Below are 16,819 nucleotides of genomic sequence, written 5' to 3' on the forward strand. Positions count from 1 at the left end.
CTGTCTCTCTGTGTCTCTCTGTGTGGCCACCACAGTGTTCAGTAAGCTGTGGAGAGGGGATTCGACAGAGACAAGTTATCTAACCCGCTGTCTCTCTGTGTCTCTCTGTGTGGCCACCACAGTGTTCAGTAAGCTGTGGAGAGGGGATTCGACAGAGACAAGTTATCTAACCCGCTGTCTCTCTGTGTCTCTCTGTGTGGCCACCACAGTGTTCAGTAAGCTGTGGAGAGGGGATTCGACAGAGACAGGTTATCTAACCCGCTGTCTCTCTGTGTCTCTCTGTGTGGCCACCACAGTGTTCAGTAAGCTGTGGAGAGGGGATTCGACAGAGACAGGTTGTGTGTAGAGCCACAGACAACACCATCGGCCAGTGTGAGGGAGACAAGCCTGAAACTGTCCTCATCTGTAAACTGAGCCCATGTCCAGGTAGAGTACATACAAACACACACACATGCATGCTCTTATGCACACACACACACACACGCTCACAGAAACACACACACACAGAACAACACACACACACAGAGATAGAAGTCAATGATGTGTAATAACTGTTCCTATTACTGTCCCTATAAGTGCATCAGGAGACCTCTGTAGCACTTTGTGTGTGTGTGTGTGCGCGCGCGTTTAACTTAAATCATAAAATATACTTGACCAGAAGTCCCCACAAGAATAGTAAAAGAACAAACATAACTGGAGACATTCTGTTGTTCTTCACAAGGTCAAATGCTGTTTCTAGTGGGGTTAGGGTTAAGGTTAGAATTAGTGTTAGGATTAGAATTAGGGTTAAGGTTAGAATTAGTGTTAGGATTAGAATTAGGGTTAAGGTTAGAATTAGTGTTAGGATTAGAATTAGGTTTAGGGTTAAGGTTAGAATTAGTGTTAGGATTAGAATTAGGGTTAAGGTTAGAATTAGTGTTAGGATTAGAATTAGGGTTAGGGTTAAGGTTAGAATTAGTGTTAGGGTAAGAATTAGGGTTAGGAGCTGAGATTAGTTTTAGGGTTAAGGTTAGGTTTTTGGGTTATGGTTAGGGTTAGCCTTAGGGTTAGGGTTTTGGGTTATGGTTAGGGTTAGCCTTAGGGTTAGGGTTTTGGGTTATGGTTAGGGTTAGCCTTAGGGTTAGGGTTTTGGGTTATGGTTAGCCTTAGGGTTAGGGTTTTGGGTTATGGTTAGGGTTAGCCTTAGGGTTAGGGTTTTGGGTTATGGTTAGGGTTAGCCTTAGGGGTTAACCCTTTCACGTGTGAGTTCCAAATATCTCTAACGGTCGCCCCAGCGTGAGTTTTTTTATGCACGTGATGTTCGAACGTTCTCTCCATTCCAGGATGTGATTGTTACATAAACAACAACACTGAATGGCTCAGAGTGGGAGTGAGAGGTTACCGTGATTGACTGCCTAAACGCGCAATTTGTATCAATAAATCACTATCAGAAAATGTTTTGTGTGGTATTATTGATATATTTACTATTTTATTTACGTTTTTCAATTACCCGTGATAAATCATGCGTTCCGATTTTTGCATAAATTGTAAAGGGCGCATAGTATGTGTGTAAAATAATGTTTTGAAGGTTGTACTGATTATGATGAGCTAAGCTAATTCCAGCTTTGTGTATGGAGCCATGTTTGTTGACATACAATGCATTCTGGTTTTCACTTGATCGTCTGTCGGATCAAAGATGCTATAACAAAATGAGGTGAGTAAGGGTTCACTCATTTTTTGAGAACTTCAGGAAGTGAATGTGGGATGTGAATGATGGTAGACCACACCCCATCAACAACTCATCTTGTCTTCTCTTATTATCTTCGGTTTCTGTGAGGTAAAAAAGCATGGCTGCGCGCTGAAACTAATCGTCGGATTACTTTCGATTTCTAGAAAGTGTTTTACTCAATTATTTTGATCAACGGTGAGCTCACCCGTGATGTGATTAATTGTACATAGTAATTGCTATTAGCTAATTCATAGTGTAATTTATGTCAGCCGATAGTTAGAAAATATGACCGCTTGTGTTGCGTCAATCTTTCCTCAGCGCTAGGACAAATGTAGCCTACATTTTTCCGGTTAGGATGATTGTGTTATGCTATAGATACTTCTGTGAATATCTGAACATTGCATCCAAAAATAAACTGCTCACATTCTGGACATAACTTTGTAAGGACTGTGTTTGTGTAAATAGTTTCTGAAAAAAGTGTGGCCAGCTCAAATGTTGATTGTTGCGTCATTCGAAACTGGCGGTTCTACATGAGTGTTCTAAATGAGTGTTCTAATCACACGGGGTGTGATCGTATGCTTCAGGGACCACTGTAGAACGATCACACCCCGTGTGATTGTACGTGTGAAAGGGTTAAGGAAAATAGGATTTTGAATGGGACTGAATTGTATGTCCCCACAAGGTTAGCTGCGCAAGACTGCGTGTGTGTGTGTGTGTGTGTGTGTGTGTGTGTGTGTGTGTGTGTGTGTGTGTGTGTGTGTGTGTGTGTGTGTGTGTGTGTGTGTGTGTGTGTGTGTGTGTGTGTGTGCGCCTGTATCTGTGTCTATACATGCATCTGAACAGTTGGGAAAGCCAATATAAATGGACCCTCCTTCTCCTCCATAACACCTGGGGGGAATGGGGGGAATTGAGCTTTGTACCCAGTTGTTATCTGAGGAGTGACTTCCAGGGGGTGAAACACATTTAGGGGACACCTCTTTATGAACCATTAGAAAGGAGGATGAGAGTTGTCCAAACATGAATGGGTGACATTTAGGAGAGGAACAGGGGTTCTTAAAGAGCTCTGATTACCTGGGGAGACAGGAGAGGAGGAGGTTCTTAAAGAGCTCTGATTACCTGGGGAGACAAGAGAGGAGAGGAGGAGGTTCTTAAAGAGCTCTGATTACCTGGGGAGACAGGAGAGGAGGAGGTTCTTAAAGAGCTCTGATTACCTGGGGAGACAAGAGAGGAGAGGAGGAGGTTCTTAAAGAGCTCTGATTACCTGGGGAGACAGGAGAGGAGGAGGTTCTTAAAGAGCTCTGATTACCTGGGGAGACAAGAGAGGAGAGGAGGAGGTTCTTAAAGAGCTCTGATTACCTGGGGAGACAGGGGAGGAGAGGAGGAGGTTCTTAAAGAGCTCTGATTACCTGGGGAGACAAGAGAGGAGAGGAGGAGGTTCTTAAAGAGCTCTGATTACCTGGGGAGACAGGGGAGGAGAGGAGGAGGTTCTTAAAGAGCTCTGATTACCTGGGGAGACAGGGGAGGAGAGGAGGAGGTTCTTAAAGAGCTCTGATTACCTGGGGAGACAGGAGAGGAGAGGAGGAGGTTCTTAAAGAGCTCTGATTACCTGGGGAGACAGGAGAGGAGGAGGTTCTTAAAGAGCTCTGATTACCTGGGGAGTTTGGAACAGATGGTGCGTTGTGGCTTTGTCTGAGACCATGTTTATGTCAAATTAGGACATAGGCTACTGCTTCACTGTGGTTTGTGTTTGTTGTATTGTTGGTTACTGATGTCCACTTGGTGTGTGTGTGTTGTTGGTTACATGAAAATTGCAAAAAAAAAAAAAACATTTTAAGTTTTGGAATGGCTTAGTCAAAGTCCAGACCTAATCCCAACTGAGATGTCGTGGCAGGACGTGAAATGAGAAGTTCATATTTTTTTGTTATTTGTCAACTCAGGCTCCCTTTATCTAATATTAGGTTTTGGTTGAAGATTTGATAACATTCAGTATCAAAAATGGAGAAAATCAGAAAGGGGGCAAATACTTTTTCACAGCACTGTATATATACTGTATGTCTAATTTTATACTGTATGTATTTATACTGTATGTAATATATATTTCACAGCACTGTATATGTATGTATGTCTAATTTTATACTGTATGTATTTATACTGTATGTAATATATATTTCACAGCACTGTATATATACTGTATGTCTAATTTTATACTGTATGTATTTATACTGTATGTAATATATATTTCACAGCACTGTATATATACTGTATGTCTAATTTCTTTATTTTTTATTGTGTCAGCGGACCCCACATGGGGTCGCAAACCCCTAGTTCGGGAACCACTGCCATAGCAAATCCCTTTTGGTGCTATATGTAACCTTTTTTTGAAGGTTCTATGAAGAACCATGCTCAAGGTTCTAAATGGAACATGGTGCTAATGTTCTATAAAGAACCATTAGTAAAAGGTTCTATATAGCATCAAAAAAGGGTTCTACTATGGTTGCAACCCTTTTCCTATGGTCCTTTATAGAACCTTTATGGAGAATGGTTCTATAAAGAACCTTCTTTAATCTTAAAGATTCTTTGTAGATCCAATTGAAAACCACACAGGGTTTTATTCTGGTCAGACATGTTATATTGTTAAACTACCATAGGTGTTATTATTGACAAGTTGAATCAAATGAGCTTCCTCTGGAACAGCTGGGGTCCCGCGAGGAGAGAATTCAGACCCACTGACTGATTTAGTCATCTGTTCTCAACAGACATAAGGCCATAACATGAGTCTTTCACAGGACACCATTATTGACCATTGTCATATCTAATATGTAATGGAATTACACAAGAGATTACATAAACTGACATGACACTCTCACTCACAGCTGCACTAAAAGAGCTGTGCGCAAACCACGCCCCAAAATATTCTAATGAGCTGCTTCCCCTACATTTTAATTATCACTAGAAGAGGAAAGAACCATTTTCTGAACTGTAAAGAACCATTTGAAGAGCTCAAAGGGCTATTTGAGTCATTATGGTTCCACATAGAAACATCACCCTTCCCAAAGAACCCTTATGTAGGGTTGCAGTTAAGATAACTTTCCCAAAAATTTCCAGGATGTCCAGAACTCCCAGTCGGTACATTACCAGAAGAAGTAAGGAAAAAGCAAGACATCTGGAATCGTCCAACCTGGATTTCTGGAAAATCTGAATTTTGAAAGCCAAAGTCCCACCATGTAATAATGTGTAAATGTTGTCGTCTCTCATCCTGTGGTTTAAACAGGACAGTCATCGCTGCCCCCGCTCACTAAAGAAGCCATGGAGAATTCAACAACGAAGACGGAGGGTGTACATCAGATTGTTCCTGATAATCCTGTCCACAAACTATCCTCCAGTAAGTGAGCATGGGATGCTTCTATTGAATCCAATAAAATCCTAGTCTATTCAATTCTTCTATTGGAGTTTATTGGATTCTAGTCTATTCTATTATTCTATTGGATTTTATTGGATTGTAGTCTATTCTATTCTTCTATTGGAGTTTATTGGATTCTATTCTATTCTTCTATTGGAGTTTATTGGATTCTATTCTATTCTTCTATTGGAGTTTATTGGATTCTATTCTATTCTTCTATTGGAGTTTATTGGATTCTAGTCTATTCTATTCTTCTATTGGATTTTATTGGATTCTAGTCTATTCTATTCTTCTATTGGAGTTTATTGGATTCTATTCTATTCTTCTATTAGATTTTATTGGATTCTAGACTATTCTATTCTTCTATTGGATTTTATTGGATTCTATTCTATTCTTCTATTGGATTTTATTGGATTCTAGTCTATTCTATTCTTAGCGGCTTACCGTTTTAAACATCTGATACTAAAGAGTATGTCTGAGAAATATGTTTGAGGTACAGTTTGTAGTGAATTCTGGGAACAGCCCTGACTGGGACTCAACCCATAACCTTAGGCGTTACGCCAAGAGGTCCAAATCTCTTTTCTTTTGTGACCAACTTTATATTCAGTTTTGTCATTCTTTTGTTTTTGAAAGCGGGGTTACAAGTACAAAAACAATCAAATAAATGCATACAAAGATAACCCAGTCCCCTTCCACCCACCCTCATCCTCAATTGTTCCTTGACCAGCCCCATTCCTTCTTGTTGTCGATAATTCTAGTGTTATAACTCCTAACAGTAACTGGTAACTGGTTAAATGGGAGAGTGAGGTAGTCGCCAACTTAGAGCCAATCATTTTTCAGCAGCAGTGCTGCCCTCCAGCAGTAATCTTCTCTGATTGATTGAGAGATTCAAAAGGCTATCATCGTTAAGTAACATAATTAAAGGAAAGCATTGAATATTTAAATTCATGAACTTCGTGGGATAAAAAGGCATTTATCTGTTGGGCACACCCACATCAAATGAAAGAATGTGCCTACCTGATTTAGGGGACACAGTGAACAGTTGCGCATTGGGGCCAATTTCATTGTAAAACGTTTCCTTGGTGTTAAATGCAGTCAATGAACAAACTTCAAATGTATAAGTTGGTGGTTGGGATTACAGAATGCCATGGTCTTATTTTTTCCATATTCTGTTTGAGTTAAAGGATTGTTCAGATTCAAGTAGATCTGTAGACCGTACTTTTTTAATGGCTTGCTCAGAATATGAGCTTTCCAAAAGTTGTTTATATATCATAGTGCACTCCTTTTAGGAGCCCAGATAACTTATTTTATAAATCCCATCATTGGAGGTTTCAGTAGCTGGGTTTCCCAAAGGTCTCCATAGCTGACTTAAGTTGTAAATATAGAAAAATGTTTCCTTGGAATGTTCTTAAACCATTAATGTCCATGATATCAGTAAGGATACGGATTCCACATTTGGACCATTGAGGGGATGCTAAAGGCTATCCTCCAGATCACAAGGCATTATTGTGAAATATTGGGAGTGTGGACATGCCATTTTGATTCCCAGTTACATTGTTTTTCAAATAGAAATTGTGTGAGCAATAATAGGGTTAAAGCATAGTTTTACATTGTGTAAGGGAGGTATCAGTGAAGACCACCTCTTCCAGGGCAATAGGAGCCAGGGGGCAGAATAATCATGTCTAAACCAATTTAGGATGGGGCGAAATGCTAGTGCCTGGAAATACAATTTAAGGTTAGGTATGGATAGTTCTCCTACATCTTTCCCTCTTTGTAAATGTGTTCATTTTATCTGGGATCGTTCACCTTGCCATATACATTTTGAAGCCGCTCTATGACTTTCTGCCCAATAGCCAGAGCCATAGGAAGCATTGAACTACAGAAATCCAGCTGCAACTGGGATATTCCATCTACTGAGGTTGGATTGAATTGATTTGAGCGTTCTGTTAGTTTCTGCCAATGGTTTTATCTACAGAAGGAGCTACACTGAGTATACAAAACATTAGGAACACCTGCTCTTTCCATGACAAAGACTTTTGCATTTTGGTAGGACTTCATTGTAAATGAGAATGTGTTCTTAACTGACTTGCCTAGTTAAATAAAGGTCAAATAAAATATTTATAAATATAATAGCCTGACTAGGTGAATCAAGGTGAAAGCTATAATCCCTTTTTGATGTCACCTGTTAAATCCACTTCAATCAGTATAGATGAAGGGAAGTAAAAATGGAAGGAGACAGGTTAAAGAAGGATTTGTAAGCCTTGTGACATGGATTGTGTATGTGTGCCATTTAGAGGGTGAATGGACAAGACACAAGATTATAGTGCCTTTGAAAGTAGTAGGTGCCAGGCACACTGGTTTGAGTGTGTCAAGAACTGCAATGCTGCTGGGTTTTTCACGCTGAAGAGTTTCTCGTGTGTATAAAGAATGGTCCACCACCCAAAGGACATCCAGCTAACTTGACACCACATTGGAGTCGACATGGGCCAGCATCCGTGTGGAACACTTTTGACACCTAGTAGATTCCATACCCAGGCGAATTGAGGCTGTTCTGAGGGCAAAAGGGGTGCAACTCAATATTAGGAAGGTGTTCCTAATGTTTTCTACACTCTGTGTATATCTACTACCAAATATTTAAAATGGGAAACGATTGAGTTTCCATAAGTAGAATTATATTGTCGACTGGGGTGGGTGTTGAAAAAAGAAATCTGCCCGCGCCTCAGATGCTACATCAGTCCGCTAATAGAGGACTAGTAAAGGCCAGGTGCACTTCTTTTGTGAAATATATACTTTTATTAAATTCAGATTTTTCAGGGGGTGCAGCACCCCTACTTCCCACGGCTAGGATTCTAAGGGTTTTGTAATGATCAATTATCCTTTTAAAATGATAAACTTGGATTAGCTAACACAACGTGCCATTGGAACACAGGAATGATGGTTGCTGATAATGGGCCTCTGTACACCTATGTAGATATTCCGTTTCCAGCTACAATAGTCATTTACAACATTAACAATGTCTACACTATTTCTGATCAATTTTCTGATCAATTTTAATGGACAAAAAATTTGTTTCTCTTTCAAAAACAAGGACATTTTTTACATTTTAGTCATTTACAGTAGTGAATGCATACATTTCATTTCATGCATTTTTTTTTGTACTGGCCCCCTGTGGGAATCGAACCCAGAACCCTGGCGTTGCACACACCATGCTGGCGTTGCACACACCATGCTGGCGTTGCACACACCATGCTGGCATTGCACACACCATGCTCTACCAACTGAGCCACAGGGAAGACACGGGACATTTCTAAGTGACCCCAGACATTTGAACAGTAGTATATATATATTATTAATGATGTAGTTGTTATCTTTGGTGTTAATAAGACCATAAAAACAGTCCCACAATGAAACCCAGCCATTGGTCGTTCTCCATCCAGGTCATGGAGTCGCTCCTCCGTCACATTGGCCACTGACTCCAAACTTTCCACTTCAGTAGAGTAGGTATCCATTTTAGAAACGAGCAGTGCAAGAGATTTATTTATCTGTTTTAATTGCAAGTCGAAGGTAGACGTAACTAACAATCTCTTGGATAGTATTGGTCAACTCTTTCTGTTGTCGGGTGTTTTAATAAACATCTATATTTTGCATTCAAGCCTCAGTTTTGGATGTATTCATTTTTCCGACAGTGTGCGGGTCGCCATGTCTTCCAGTATTGTTATTGTTGACTGCTACTCACCTGGAACAGACACTAGTCAGTAGTAAGGACCTTAAGAGAGCAGACGGCATCTTATCATTCATGGGTGTTGAGAACCGCCATGTTCCCACAGGTGAATTCTGAATGGACAGAATAGTCCAGCTACTGGAGAGAAATACACCTGCTATTGTTACTTTTTAATACAGTGACCAGCCCACACCTTAATGTGATGTTATATGTAATACACATTTATTAGAAAATAAGTCACTTCATTCCTAGTTATTTTGCAAAAGAAAAGCCAGGAGAAAGCCACAAGTTTTCAGTGCATGCCAGCGGAACGGGATATAGTTGAAGAGGTTGCCAGGTGTTGGATTGCCAGGTGTCTGGTTAATGTCACTACTGTATGAGGAAAGAGCCGTAATGTGTCTGACTCTGCTCTCGCCCCACAGATGAGCCATGTCTTGGAGACAAGTCTATATTCTGCCAGATGGAGGTCCTAGCCCGTTACTGTTCCATTCCAGGCTACAACAAGCTGTGCTGTGAGTCCTGCAACAAGAAGGAAGGCTTCACCACCCTCTTCTCTCCATCCCCAGACCTCCACAAGACTGGAGGATCCTCCGACTCAGACTCTGAGACGGGCCCAGACCAGGAGACCTCCACCCAGCCCAACCCCACCGCCACCACCCTACCATCAGACTCCCCACTCCCCACCACCCAGAGCCCATCCCGAACCACTAAGACCCCTAGACGGCCTCGCTCCACTGCTCAGGGCCTGACCACCTTACCGTCGGCGAGTGCCGTCGTTCCCCAGGGTCCTTCCTTTGGGGTCGGGGATGGAGACTCGGTCCCTGGGCTCCCTTCTCTACCTCCAGGTCCCAGCCCGCCTCTCCGGCCCCGGCTCCGATCCAACGCTGCTCCAGACTCCAATGGAGACCCTGCTTTATCGCCGTCTAAAGAGCACAGCAGTCCAAACAACCGCTCTTTAGGCCAATCTGCCGGCCGCGGCCCTGAACCCGGGCCTGCTGGAACTGTGGCTGGCATTGCTGCTGCCATGTCAAGAAGGGAGGATGTAGGATCAGACTCAGCTCACAGAACCAGAACAACCAGAACCCTGTCCCATGTGCTGACATGATCACTGACTTATCCTGGGACTTGCTGCTCAGTAATATGGTCCACCGTGACTTCTGTCAGCTAAACGTTATTGCAACGTTGTTACAGCATTAGAGTGTTACAGCGTTACAATGTGACAATGTTACAATATGACAATGTTACAATGTGACAACTTTATTACAACATTGTTACAACATTATTACAAACATCTGATGGATTATCCTGGACTGGACTCTCAACCGATTGCTGCAAGAATAAATTAACATAACAATTTAAAATAAATCCATGCCAGTGGACTTAGACCAGTAATGGTTACCTCATCGAACCAGCAGAGTGATCTCTATGCATTTGTACTGCATCACTCAGCCCTCTCTGCTTCAGTTAATAAATGGAATAATAAACAAGAAAATAAAATGGTGCTGGAACTAAAATGACTACAAGACATGTTAAACAATGTGACAACTGCATTGCTACCATTTACTTCCTGATCTGTGTACAGTTGTGCAAACATATTTTGAAAGTGCATCAGAACTACTTATTGAACTTTAATATTGTGAAGATATTGTGTGGCACGGCCAAAAACCTTAACTTTGGGGGCTGTCACAAGTTGAAGTGGTGATGTCACAAGTATTGGTGATGTCACAAGTTTGGAGATGATGTCACAATGTATTGGTGATGATGTCGCAGTGTCTTGGTGATGATGTAACTTCCTCCAGGGAGCTTTGTAACCTCTGCCCATTGGTGCTCTTATTGTTGACGTGCTTCCCAAACAACCATTTACAAGAGATTGACCTCAGGTCATCTAAAGGTCAACAGGTCAAGTCTGTTTGTAAAGCCAACCCCACTGTAGCATGCACATTACCTTTGTGGAAAAACTCACATATGCTTTAAAAGATAAAAAGAAAACCATTCTTGATATTTTTTTGTAAGTGATATATTTTTCAAGTAATATTGTATATAGTGTACATTTCAGCAGCATAGTATTATCTAAGAAACTAACAGCCAGCCAACAGAATGTAAAGTATAATGATGTCAGTCGAGAAGTAGAGAGAATGCTGTAAGTCTGCAGAGTGGTTGGTCTGATGTCACGCTGTTTCAAGTTGTGCATTACCTCATTCCTGTCTTGCAGTTCATAACATCATTATGTGTATTGTATAGTTCTTGTATATACATGAATGAAAAGCTTTAAATGTTAATATTTATTAAATTTTTAAATGGTAGGGAGGAGAAAAAAACGTTTGAAAGAAAAATGTAAAAGTTGTTGTCTTTTTTGCGTCATCTCGGTCCGAGTCGAAAGCTAATCAGCTGGTGAAAAAACTCAGTCAGATTAGGACAATACCTTGTTGTTCAAATACTTTTTCCTATCTTCAAACATTTTTTTATGCTAACAGTAGGATTCAGTTCATACCCAGACCACATCTTGAAGGGACAATCTGCAGTTGATGCATCACTTTTTACACTTCTAAATATTGATGATGTATACCCATTGATTCTTGAAGTATAGAACTTATAGACGCCTCATTGTCTTAGTTCAACTGTCGTACCCCATCAGAACTCAAAATACGCTGAGTGTACAAAACATTAGGAACACCTTCCTAATATTGAGTTGCATCCCCTTTTCCACTCAGAACAGTCTCAATTCATCGGGGCATGGACTCTACAAGGTGTCAAAAGCATTCCACAGGGATGCTGGCCCATGTTGACTCCAATGCTTCCCACAGTTCTGTCAAGCTAGCTGGATGGCCTTTGGGTGGTGGACCATTCTTGATACACACAGGAAACTGTTGAACGTGAAAAACCCAGCAGCGTTGCAGTTCTTGACACACTCAAACCGGTGCTCCAGGCACTTACTACCAAACCCCGCTAAAAGGCACTTAAATATTTTGTCTTGTCCATTCACCCTCTGAATGACACACATACACAATTCATGTCTCAACTGTCTCCTCCCCTTCATCTACACTGATTTGAAGTGAATTTAACAGGTGACATCAATAAGGGATCATCGCTTTCACCTGGTCAGTCTGACCACCTCCGGCTCAATCCAGGGACCCATTGTGTCTGGATATCTTCTTACAAGTTTAGATCTGTACAGTGAAGTGAAGCCATTTATATCATCCTTATCCCACACTCTAAAATCATTGACAGGTGGCCCCATTGACTTATGCCATCAATTTGTATCTTAAAATAAATACATCAATATTAGCTGTGAAATAATTTTCAGACAGGGAGGGACCAGGAAATGAGGTCACAATGCGGACAGTGGGCGGATAAGACATTTTAATGCCATGTGTAGACACTTTTCATAGAATATCCCAATCCGAATGTGGACAATATCAGGACACATGACATGTTAGCACTAGCTATTATAACGGTGGATTCTGAATGATGGTGGTGATGAGTTGTCGTGCAGAGTACCGCGTTATTGGAAACTCACGCTGTTCTGCAAGCAGTATTGCCCGGTTTTGACTAGATGGAGTACAGCAAACTTTTCGTAGCAAGGTTAGGATAACTTACGTAGCAAGTTAGGAGAATTAACATAGCAAGTTAGGAGAATTAGGTTAAGGTTAGGAAAAGGGTTAGGGTTAAAAGTCACCTAAAATGAATGTTGTGTTCGAGACCACTTAAAGTGAGATCGATTGAAGACCAAGACCGGAGCAAATCGAGCCACTCTACAAATGTTTACTAACCCAAACACAGTGGGGAACAATGGGCCTTCTACGCATTCAGAGAAGGGCTAAGGATGAATAAAATAAGGATTATAATAATGATAATTATATTATTATTTTCAATGATGTTCTAATTTAATCTGAGGTGGCAGGTAGCCTAGTGGTTAGAGCGTTGGACTAGTAACCGAAAGGTTGCAAAATCGAATCCCCAAGCTGACAAGGTAAAAATCTGTTGTTCTGCCCCTGAACAAGGCAGTTAATCCACTGTTCCTAGGCCATCATTGAAAATAAGAATTTGTTCTTAACTGACTAAATAAAGGTAAGAAATATCATCTGTTTTTGTTGGAAAGGAATGGATTTATCTCTGGGGAGAAATATCTAGTTAGCTAAGTCAGCGATTGGCTAGCCCATCAGAAGCAAGATAAAGGCGTCTGCCATTCAACTGTATTAGGGAAACATTTTGGAGTGACAGTGGAATCAACCAATCACATTTTGACTTAATGAGTGGGACCGTTTTTACAAAAACATATGGAAACAACATGTCACTGCGCAATTGCGAGCAGTAGTTTTCCCACGGTCTAGCTAGCTAGCTTTTGTTGTCAGCTAGTTTGCAGCGGCTGCAGTAGCTGTTATCAAAGAGGATGTTGTTGCTAATTTGTTAGCTTCTCCCTTTGCAAGAATAACTTTTAACAAGTTAAGTTTCAAATGATCATCATCTTGTGAGTGGAACTGTGTTTGTTATTGCAGCGCCTGTTGTTAGCCGTCTCTTTGAAAATAACTTGTGTGTGTGAAACGTTGTTGCATTTTAAGTGGAACTGACAGCATTTTAGCATCATGAAATCTTATTAAAATCTCTTCATGTACACCCCCAGGAAGAATGACACTTAAAAAAAAAAATCTGACAATCGACCACTTAGATATGGTCATATCCACGTTTTCATGAATTCTTAGAATGTTTGGGAATTATGTATACTAATGCATTTGTGGAATTTCTATAGCAGTATAGAGTGAGAAAGCGGCCATGTGTTTGGACAATTAATAGACACTGCAGTGAATAAAACCGAATAAAACCATCTGTCTTGTCCAGAATCATTCACTTTGAACTGGACTGTGTGTTTAGAGGCAGTAGGGCCTGTCATCATTCACTTTGAACTGGACTGTGTGTTTACAGACAGTAGGGCCTGTCATCATTCACTTTGAACTGGACTGTGTGTTTACAGGCAGTAGGGCCTGCCATCATTCACTTTGAACTGGACTGTGTGTTTACAGACAGTAGGGCCTGTCATCATTCACTTTGAACTGGACTGTGTGTTTACAGACAGTAGGGCCTGTCATCATTCACTTTGAACTGGACTGTGTGTTTACAGACAGTAGGGCCTGCCATCATTCACTTTGAACTGGACTGTGTGTTTAGAGGCAGTAGGGCCTGTCATCATTCACTTTGAACTGGACTGTGTGTTTAGAGGCAGTAGCGCCTGCCATCATTCACTTTGAACTGGACTGTGTGTTTACAGACTGTAGGGCCTGTCATCATTCACTTTGAACTGGACTGTGTGTTTACAGACTGTAGGGCCTGTCATCATTCACTTTGAAATGGACTGTGTGTTTACAGACTGTTGCAACAGCGAGACATTAGATCATTAGAAAACATTCGCCAAAAACCACAAAATACACCTGAATAGATTTCTGTAAATATGTAAATACCACAGGAGTCCTCTTACATTTGGGAACTTTACAGTCCTATTGATCAAACAACCATGAAAAGGTAGGCTCTCTCCCTCAGTTATGCACATCAGCAAGATCAACAACTAATGCTAGCTAGAGCAAGATGAGCTAAAATCAAACGAAGGAACATTAGATAAACCCTCAAACTTTTTCAGCTAGTTGGCCGTCAAATTTACACTGATAAACGATGGGGAATTGTAGCCTCCATGTCCTTCTGCAGCTTGCCTGCCAATGCATGCTTGTCCCAATCAAGCACCCAAGCTAACTGGCTGAAGTTGCATCTCTAGCTGTGTATATCCACCGAAAAACAATATGAGGGGAAAAAGTAGTCACTCACCCACCCAATGGCATAACATCCCCCTAGCAAATATCTAGCTAGCTATCTAGCTAACTCTAGGCTCCGTATTTTAAGCTTGCTACATAAATAGATACGCTAGCCTATTAGCCACATTATGATTAACTTGTGATCATTGCCATAGCTAGTTTGATTGTATTGACATTCCCAGCCTTAGTTACATTCGTCCGTTTTTGTCCAGAATATTGAGTCATTGAAACTGAAACCGTGCATCCCGAATGGAGGCAGCAAACAATGTACCAGGCCAGCTGTGATTTACAACCTGATAGCAATATTTTTGTACTGGTGAATAATATTATACATGCATTAAACTGCACCTATCTATTCTGCCAACAATGCCTTAGTGTACGTCATGTAACGCCGAGTCAAATAGAACCTATTTTTAAAACCTCTCATGAAGTTGGTTATGTGGCATAAACTGGGAATTTGATATTTTTTACTGAATTTATGATTGTCTGTTTGTTTCATATCTGCAAAGTGTTAACACTGTCAGTTCCACTTTAAGGTCAGAGGTTAATTTTGAGTGCTAAAAGTGACATGGTTTTTTTGCAAAGGGAAGTAGTAGTAGTACATTTCCATTGGGAATTGCTTAATGGTTGTGTTTTTTAGTCTTCTGATTGGCACCTACTGGCTTATTATGTTAGAGTTTATGGACTGCTTATCCTTTAACATCATGCTGTGTGTGACTGCTGTCTTTCCATCGGCCCTATGCAGTGGTGTAGTGGTGCTTTAACATCATGCTGTGTGTGACTGCTGTCTTTCCATCGGCCCTATGCAGTGGTGTAGTGGTGCTTTAACATCATGCTGTGTGTGACTGCTGTCTTTCCATCGGCCCTATGCAGTGGTGTAGTGGTGCTTTAACATCATGCTGTGTGTGACTGCTGTCTTTCCATCAGACCTATCCAGTGATGTAGCGGTGACTGGAGAAGTGGGTGTACTCTAATTTTGCCAAAAAGTTCCCAAACGGCCCGTCCAGCGAAGAATTTATTTCACTCGTGGTGTCTTTCCTATGTTTTCAGATTTTCACTCTCAAAATCACACCTTTTTTAAAATAGAAAAAATACAAATGTGATTGTCGAAGTTAACAACAATGCTTAAACCACATCAATCTGATTGGGTGGGCCTGTCAGGGCCCGGCTCCCCAGTGGGTGGGCCTGTCAGGGCCCTGCTCCCCAGTGGGTGGGCCTGTCAGGGCCTGGATCTCCAGTTGGTGGGCCTCTGTCCACCAAGGCTCATCCATGTCTACGCCCCTGATGCAAACAGCGCGTGATGACATCACAAATAGCCTACTAACCAACAATTCTGACTAAACGTTTTCCAAAAGCTGGTTTGCATACCCTTTGTTGCCTTAGTTAGCATTTACTGGTAGATTCATAAGTTGAAACGTCTTTCCTACCCTACCGGCTACCGATGTCATTCTTCTGTGAGCTGCTCCATGCCAAAACCAGTTGAGAGAGTCACACTCTTGCTGCGAGTACAAATGACAGAGTACAAATGTATCCGACACCGTACTACAACACTGCCTAAAACGCTACAATTGTCCCTGACGCTACTTGAACATATCTAGCCACAAACAGACCTGCCCTGAGAACAGCCTTTGTTTCCAATAAGGCTGCGTGTCCTGCAGCACTAAAACAATCATTAGAACAGCTGTTGTTTCCAATAAGACTGCTTGTCCTGCATCACTAAAACATATATTTTCCTCCTCTTCTCTGTGCTTTATTAACATTGTATTTATGAAATGGAAATGTAGAAAGAGGAGTGTTTTTGAAAATACTCTGCTGGAAAAAATATTTGAAGACATGAAGGTTATTTTCTTTTCCTGTCCAGAATGCACCACAGCATACTGTACAGTCAGCTACTAATATTGCATCTGATAGTAGACTGAAAAGCATTTCTTTTGGAGGTGTTTCAGGCAGTTGCAGACTTACAGAAGACATAGAAATACATAGTCATGAGGTTTGTGTGGTTTATTATTATATATATATATATTTCAATTTAACCTTTATTTAACTAGGCAAGTCAGTTAAGAACAAATTCTTATTTACAATGAGGGCCTACACCGGCCAAACCCGGGCGGCGCTGGGCCAATTGTACGCCGCCCTATGGGACTCCCAATCACGGGCAGTTGTGATACAGCCTGGATACTGGTACAGTATAT

At 41.2% G+C, this 16,819-nt stretch overlaps 1 protein-coding gene across 1 annotated transcript in view; it reads left to right on the forward strand.

Annotated features, from left to right (window-relative positions):
- Nucleotides 1-13,651, forward strand: part of LOC106593178 (A disintegrin and metalloproteinase with thrombospondin motifs 14) — a 135,607-nt gene extending 121,956 nt beyond the window's left edge. The window contains exons 20-22 of the mRNA XM_082964979.1: nucleotides 297-426; nucleotides 4,980-5,090; nucleotides 9,252-13,651. Of these exons, the coding sequence (XP_082821105.1) occupies nucleotides 297-426; nucleotides 4,980-5,090; nucleotides 9,252-9,934 (924 nt within the window). The 3' untranslated portion in view covers nucleotides 9,935-13,651. The remainder of the gene's footprint in view (nucleotides 1-296; nucleotides 427-4,979; nucleotides 5,091-9,251) is intronic.
- The last annotated feature ends 3,168 nt before the right edge of the window (nucleotides 13,652-16,819 follow it).

The sequence above is a fragment of the Salmo salar genome, chromosome 18 (assembly GCF_965601325.2).
Source record: "Salmo salar chromosome 18, fSalSal1, whole genome shotgun sequence".
Taxonomy (NCBI): domain Eukaryota; kingdom Metazoa; phylum Chordata; class Actinopteri; order Salmoniformes; family Salmonidae; genus Salmo; species Salmo salar.